This window comes from Silene latifolia, chromosome 10, assembly GCF_048544455.1.
Source record: "Silene latifolia isolate original U9 population chromosome 10, ASM4854445v1, whole genome shotgun sequence".
Classification (NCBI taxonomy): domain Eukaryota; kingdom Viridiplantae; phylum Streptophyta; class Magnoliopsida; order Caryophyllales; family Caryophyllaceae; genus Silene; species Silene latifolia.
In genome coordinates, this window is record NC_133535.1 from 155,900,788 (window position 1) to 155,909,033 (window position 8,246).

Below are 8,246 nucleotides of genomic sequence, written 5' to 3' on the forward strand. Positions count from 1 at the left end.
ATGTGTTCGTTTTTTGGACTCTCAATGTCTCGATGTTTTCCATATTATGGTGAGTATTAGAATATCGAAGACTTTAAGATGTTCCAAAATGTAAATTAACAACATACCAATATAGCTGAACAATTATAACGGTTACTCTGATCCCTACATATCAATAATCATGAAATAAGGTTACCTGGCAAGCCTTGCCTATGATTCCCACACATGTTTCAAAATACTCTGTCTTTAATGTTGTCAAGGAATCGAAAATAAGCATATCTCCAGGATGTTTTGATAACTAAGGTGCCACAAACTCCCCAAAATCCAACAATAAATCCAAGCACCACACTTATGTACACTCCGAGGAAAAAACCAAAATCGCCACCCTTGCCATGAACACTAGTATTATCTCCATTGGGAACATTAGAGGCTGCCGGATCTTTTGAACAACTTGGGAGTGGCGTGCCGCAGAGTCCCTGATTACCTGCATATGATGAAGCACCGAAGCTCTGCAGTTGAGGGCTTACTGGAATTTCCCCGGACAAATTGTTGTTTGAGACATCCAAGATTCCAAGAGTAGTCACCTCGGCTAGGCTTATAGGAATTTCTCCTGTAAGAAGGTTGTTTGACAAATCCAGTAGCTCCAGAGCTGTCATCTTTCCGATTGATGACGGAATGTTACCACTCAATTTATTTTTTGATAAGTCGAGGGCTCCTAGTGTAGTAAGATTTGATATTCCATCTGGAATTTCTCCACTCAACTCATTACTCGAAAGATCAATATATGAAACCAATCGAAATGTTTCTTTATATGGATGTTCTTCCCTCTTCCACTCAAGAATCGTCGTTTCTGTTTCTATAAATACGTGATTAGCGACACCTATAGTACCAGCTCCAGTACTTTCCATGCTCGGCCCTAGATTAATCTTCATCGCCGTAAAATTATCTATGCAACTAGGGATTACTCCTGAGATGTTATTAACAGCAACGTCTAGTATTTGGAGATTGCTAATCTGGCAGATGCTTTCATGTATCTCTCCAATAAAATTGTTCTTTCGTAGGATAAGACTTGTCAGATAACCAAAATTATTACCTATCCATGGAGGTATATACCCAGTAAATAAATTGTATCCTAGATTTAGCACAATCAAGGATGTACAATTCTCAAATGCAGATGGAAACGGTCCTGAAAAGCTATTGTTATATAGGTGCAAGTAATTAAGACTCGAGAGTGTACCCATAGATTTTGGTATTCTTCCGGAAAATCTATTATTTTCTAAGTGTAGGCTTGTTAGTTGACTCAAATTCATCCAACAATCTGGAAGCTCACCGGAAAACAAGTTATTTGATAGCTCCAACACTGATAACCCAAAACTTAATTTGGGACATAAGATATTAGAGCAGTCAATAAACCTATTGTCATTAAGGTATAAAGTTTCAGCGTGTACACACGCTGATGGTACAACACCCTCAAAGAGATTTGAACTCAAGTCTATTATTGGACCATTAGAGAATCCATCTGGTGGATTTGGAAGCACTCCGTAAAACTGATTATGAGACATATTTAAATAGATGAAATTGGATGATAATGAGCTCCAGAAAGAAAAAGGAATGCTGTCGGAAATACCATTATTTGAAATATCGAAGTATGAGACATTCGTTTGCAACTTAAGCCACTTTGGAAAATGAGGGCCGAGATTGCAGGATATCAAATCGATAAAATCAAGCTGAAATGAAGGAATCCAGTTCTCATCTATCTTTATCACAACTCTCGAGTTATCCGACAAGCCGAGCTCACGTAAACGTGAAAGATTTGAAAAGAAAGTAGAAGTAAGAGTACCTTCCAAAGAGTTAGAAGAAACATCTAGTGTCTCAAGCATAGTAAGTTCTCCTATACCTTGACTAATCTCGCCCTTAAGCTTGTTATCATTAAGGTGTAATTCCTTCAAGGACGAAAAGGAGTTGATACTATCAGGAATTGTACCCGAGAAATTATTATGACTTAAATCTAGTGTTAATAGTGCCTTGTTTTCACAATTAACTAATCTTTACCATATAGGCCACCTGATAAACTAAGGCTAATGACATGGCCGGTTTGGTTACTACAAAGCACCCCACGCCATTGGCAGCATTCAGTATGAGGCCTCCAAGATGTGAGTAGCTCATTATCACCGATGTTGATTCCCTGTTTGAATTGGAGGAGAGCATCCCTCTCACTGTCAATGGTGAGACCTTGTAACTCTAAATAAGAGCACAAGACTACACAATATAATGCATTGTACATAAACCTATTTATACAACTTACGTAACTTCAAACTTCCCTTATCAACTAATGCATATGCTTACTATAACTCTCTCTTAGTTTAATTACATTGAATATTAATAAACATAAATTAATGTAATTACTTAAAAAAGTTAAATTACACAATTAAGTATCAAATTCCTAACATTTTTGTACTTCAGTTCATATTATTATTGCATAATAACTGTGCACAGACGTGTAACTAGGGGAAGAGTACTATAAGGATTATCCACATATGTGTGGCTTGGCTGTGCTCCCCAAACTGACCAAAGAATCAATCATAAGTTTGTGGTCAAGTTGCTTAGCCTGAGAGCAACTAATCTCTGAAGTCGTTTTGCGATTGAGCGACCATTTTTCCGTTTTATGTTGACCCATTTTTGATAATTTCTCTCAAATTAGCCCCATTTTGTTAAGTCATTTGGTTCTAAACACTATTGAATAAAAATTCGAATTATTGACAGACACGATTGTTTAGTGGGAAATTATATAAAGATACGTAATTTTGAATTTTGAGAGTCGACCTTTATTATAAATGTTTTTCAAAACACCAACTTTATAATTATTTTTTCTAAAATTTTCACTGAAAGGTCGTTACATCAAAACAAAGGCCGCTTTACAAGAAAAACACTACTACAAAGTTGACTTATTGCAACATTTTGTGTACAATATTTTGATATTTACTTTTCTCTCCATTTCCTTCCATTTCCTCTAATACAATAATATTAAATTATTATCCATGCTCCAACTCATCAAACAATCAGCCGTTGGATCGTTTCAAAACGAAATCTTAAACGTTAATATGAAATGAAAGGAAATGGAGAGAGGCATAAATGGAGATCCCAATTGCAAGTATGCAACATTTAGTGGCAAAATGTTGCAAAAGCTAATACTCCCTCCGTCCCAATTATTAATTGTTCTTTTTCTTTTTTGGTGTCTCAATCATTTGTTATCCTATTTATTTTAAGATGCTTTTAAAAGATTTAATGTCTATATTACCCCTTGTCAATACTTTGGAGGGAGTTGAATATTTCGTTAATCCTCATTATTGATTCCAAAATGAAAGTTGGTTCCCTCTTTTTAAATCTAGGCCCCGCTTTTTTTAGCAAAGCTGATAATGACGCACGAGTGAAAGGGTAAATTAGTATTTTTAGTAGTTTTATTGGTCTTTGTACCAAAATAAAAGGACAACAAATAATCGGGACAAAGGGAGTATAATGCATCATTTTAATAGAAGTGTTGCATTTTATAGTCATAAATGCAACACTTATGTATAGATGTTGCATTTATTTAAGATTTTAATCTACATTGATTGCTTACTTGTGTAGCTGAAATTAAAAAGACATGACGATCAATTCATACTAGACGATGTTTCTTATGTGAGTTCTATCAATAGTTTAGAGTATCGATCGAAGCAAGAGGCAAAGATAGAATCATACAGGGAAATGAGAAAGAAAGAATCCAAAAGAAAATTATAAGAGTGGGAACAAACCAATTGTGCTTTCACAGGATTACTTGACACAACTGGTGCTTCTATTTTGGAAGTCGACGGTCGCAAACTTAAGCTAAGCAAGCCGGGACTGTTTTCCCGCCTCACCGCTTTATTGTGGCAGTGTAGATGGAAGAGATGCCTCTCTTACTTTACTCACCCTGGTGGAGACGAATGTGACGGTGGGATGGTTGCAATTGAGAATAGTCCCACTGTTAGAAGACACTTGGTTGATGATGCAAGTTTCATTGTTATTTAATTGTTTACTTCTCAGTTATAATGTTTAGCATTTGAAGCACTCAATGAATTTCCAAAGATGGTTCAAGAATGATTAAGATGAATTTATGACAAGAAATCTCTTAGCCTCAGTCAAATGCTGTAAACGATTACAAATGCTTAGTGATTGAAACAATCAAACCCCTACAAGTTAGGTCCACGATTTCTAAAGTGGCTTCAGTTGCAAACAAATTTCTTAGAGTTTGATATTTCAAATACAAGCATTCTGACAGCATTCCTGTTTCCTTCTGGAAATCATTGCCACCCAAACTTGAAACCTTGAATATGTCTTATAATAAGATTTACGGAGTTCTCCCTAATTGGCTAAATATATCCATATTTGAAATAGACTTGAGTTCAAATCTGTTTGAAGGTGTTGTAGCATCAGGCATTGCAAACTCAGGCAATTTATTCCTTAATGATAATAGGTTTTCTAACTGCTCTTTTTTCTTATGTCAAAAAATTAAAAATTCTTTAGGACAGCTTGCCTTGTCAAATAACTTACTATCTGGGGAGCTTCCAGATTGTTGGATGCATTTTAGTTATCTTTCAAGCCTAAACTTAGAAAATAATGAATTTTCAGGACGTGTTCCGAATTCCATCGGTACCTTGCTCAATCTTCAGTACCTTGACCTGCATAACAATAGTTTTGCAGGACCATTACCAACTGCATTTATGAGTTGTACATCCTTGGTGATCCTAAATCCGGGATACAATTTATTTAGTGGGAACATACCCCCACAGATTGGTAATGCTTTTCAAGATATACGTGTTCTTATCCTCCGAAAAAACCATTTTACTAGAGAGATACCTGAAAGTATCTGCAAACTCAACAAGCTCCAAATATTAGACCTTGCAATTAATCACCTCTCAGGTGTAATTTCCAATTGCTTTGGTAATTTTACGACAATGGAGGGGATAAAAAATAATCTAGCCCTAGATTTCAGACCTGGCGCAATATCTCTCTATAATGATCTCTATTTTGGAAGCGGAGGTGAAATAGTGACTATTTCATGGAAAAGGGAGGAGCAAGCATTAAAAAAAACTATTAGTTTGGTTAAATATATTGATTTTTCAGGTAATGAGTTGAGGGGAGAAATCCCAGATGGAATATCAATTCTTAATGGATTAGAAGCACTATAGTTGTCAAAAAAACAAATTGAGTGGTAACATTTCATTTGAAATTGGAAACCTTATTGCTTTAGAGCTTTTTGATGTGTCAAATAACCATCTTACTGGAGAAATACCTACAAACCTTGCCAAAGTGACTACTCTGGGAATTGTCAATGTGTCGAACAATAGTTTATCAGGGGAAATTCCAGTTAGCACTCAGTTGCAGAGCTTTGATGCTTCATCATACGCGGGAAACCCGAGACTTTGTGGTGCGCCACTCCCAAGTTATTCAAAAGATCGAGTTCCCGCCAATGTACCAAGCGGATCTAATACTAGTGTTCAAAACAAGGATGACGACTTTGTTTTTTTCCTCGGATTGTACATAAGTGTGGTCCTTGGGTTTATCGTCGGATTTTGGGGAGTTTGTGGCACTTTAATTATCAAAACATCCTGGAGGCATGCCTATTTCCGGCTCATTGACAACATCAAAGACAGGATCATGTGAATCAATATCTATCTATATTATTAAAGGAAGCTTTTTTCGAGTTACTATAGAGTCTCCAACTTCTGCAAACTACTAAAGTAAATCTAAACAGTTTTTAATAAATTTTAAACATAGAGATAGAATAATAGTCCGTTTAAAAAATTACATATTTCTAAATTAAAATAACAAAGGATTTATTATGCTTAAGAAGTCTAATACGACTCCAACATATACCACATTACCCTCAAAGCTATATATATATTGAAATCCCTGGGCTTGATCGTCATTCAACTTCTTTCAATTTATTTATTGTTCCACATAATTTTTTAATTTGCTCATTTACATTAATTCCTGTGTTTGCTGCTTTGACAACATTATTTGTTTCGCTTAGTTCATTGTTATTGTTATTATGATTATGATGATTATGATATGATATGATGATGTATCCATAACAAGTTTTTTAATTATAGGCTTTGGTATTTATTTTTTTCCTACGCAATTTCTAATAATTTATATTCTAATTGATGATTTTTCATAATTTTATTCAGGTACAATGTGTAATATGATGAAAGATTGTAATTTGCCTTTGACAAATACGTAAGTGATTTCAAGCCCAAAAACAAAAATCGCCACATATCATTGATATCGTGTAAGTAATTTTGATCTCTTAACTCTACTGTTTTGCATTCAAAAGCTTATATTTAAGGGTTCATTAGTTCTCAATATTAACTCTACAGTTTTGTACTCCGTAATCAAAAGCTTATATTATGTCGACTGACTATTTCTCATATATTTCTCATATGTAATCACAGGAAAATCGTGCGTCTACTTAAGACTTGGGTCTTATGATCAAAGTTTGTATATTAGTAGTATATACTTTTTGAGTTATTGTTCGAACAACGTGAGCGAGCGATCGAACTTTGAAGAGATTTTATCATAAATTTAATTGGCTTAAGAATTTATATACTCCCGAAAGATGTTACAAAATGGAAATATGATGCAAATAAAATTAGCTACCGTTATTATATCCCTATTTAATTTGCTAATTGCACGACGAAGGGATGTTATGACATACTTACGGATAAATCTTTTCTCAAACATGCTCACGCAGAAAATACAAAGTGTATCTATGCACGACGATGTCAAATATTAATCACAAATTCTCATTTGTGACGAGCATATCCGTCGCAAGCTTGCGACGGGTCAAGTATTACCCATGTGAGGTAGATAAAACAAAAAGAAAGTGCCTAAGGAATAGCAATATATTTTGTCTTATCTACCCACATGGGTAGTACTTGACCCGTCGCAAGCTTGTGACGGATATAACCGTCACAAGGAAGAATTGTTGAAAATTAATATATACCTACATTGTAGTGTGTTATAGTTGTATTAGAATATAATTGGACCTTTGCTTCCATCTTATCTTAAGTGGTTAGCATTCATTTGTCGCGTTAGGAGAGTTTACAAAACCAGTAATATTGTCCCAATATATTTCTATTTTTAGCATTTATTATGGAATTTGACGTAAGTCACTAATGTATTGACACATTAGTTTTTTGTTTTCTCAATTATAATCTCTTAACCAAATTCATATAGTTTGGATAGTTCATAAAAATTGGACTCTCTCACGTTGCTCAAAAGCGTTTCATAAAGACACTATTAGTTCAGTTTTACGTCTACTCATAAAAAAATTTATACTCATAAGTCATAATCTAGATTAAGTTTATTGGTATTTTTGATATGTTCTTATTGACTTCATCTATATTCTTCTTTAAGGAAAGGTTATTTTCATATATAGAGTACAAAGTACAATTTTTTTAAACTCTTAAAATTTACTCCATCCATACCACACCAATGCTAACATTGACTTTTTCACACTTGTCGAGACACGTTTTGAAACGTGAATATCTTTAGTTACACATTATTAAAAATTATAAAAATTTGATATTCTTATAGCATTCATGACGATAAATCAAACAAGATCTCACATGACTATATTTTGTCTTATAGATTAAGAATAATATCAAAGATTCCCTACAACCATGAATAGTATCAAGATTCTCAATGTTACCATTGGTGTGGTATGGAGGGAGTATAAATTTATCACTCCTAAATCCCAACAATTTAGACATGTACAAGCAAAAAGTGCTCCTTGGTTAGGATAATTCCATATTTTGATTAGTATGCCAGTAGTTGTCCCACTTTTCAAAGTGAAGGCCGGAGTTTGAGCCATTAGGGAGACTTTTGTTATAAGCTTGGTTAAATTTGGGTTTTAACGTAAAAAAATAAAAATGTAACTTAGAATTTGATTCGGGAATGAATAAAGTATTATACATTCAGTATGGCAACATAGAACTTCTATATGTGATAAGAAATACGTACATAGATTCTTTGATCAACAATTTTGTAAAACTGTTTTAGTGAAGACTTATTCTTAATAACATTGTTTTTTTCATCTTAACAAACTTCTAATGTGATAATGCCTGTGATTTCAAGTCCTAAACAAACTCTAAAACTATTTACTCGGTGTAGTCGTACAGAGTACACTACTCAATCATTCCCGAATCAAATTCTAAGTTAGATTTTCAATTTTTTTTACGTTAAAA

General features: G+C 34.1%; 2 protein-coding genes across 2 annotated transcripts; one reads left to right on the forward strand and one right to left on the reverse strand.

Annotated features, from left to right (window-relative positions):
* Positions 1 to 209: 209 nt before the first annotated feature.
* On the reverse strand, positions 210 to 2,656 carry LOC141608703 (receptor-like protein EIX2). Its single transcript, XM_074428046.1, has 3 exons — positions 2,549 to 2,656; positions 2,032 to 2,220; positions 210 to 1,922 (listed from the first exon to the last, which is right to left on the reverse strand). Exons 1-3 carry the CDS (start codon positions 2,654 to 2,656, stop codon positions 210 to 212), a joined length of 2,010 nt encoding a protein of 669 aa, XP_074284147.1.
* A 1,672-nt stretch (positions 2,657 to 4,328) lies between these two features.
* On the forward strand, positions 4,329 to 6,201 carry LOC141608704 (receptor-like protein EIX2). The gene is made up of 3 exons (XM_074428049.1): positions 4,329 to 5,121; positions 5,249 to 5,534; positions 6,189 to 6,201. The coding sequence occupies exons 1-3, from the start codon at positions 4,329 to 4,331 to the stop codon at positions 6,199 to 6,201; spliced, it is 1,092 nt and encodes a 363-aa protein (XP_074284150.1).
* The last annotated feature ends 2,045 nt before the right edge of the window (positions 6,202 to 8,246 follow it).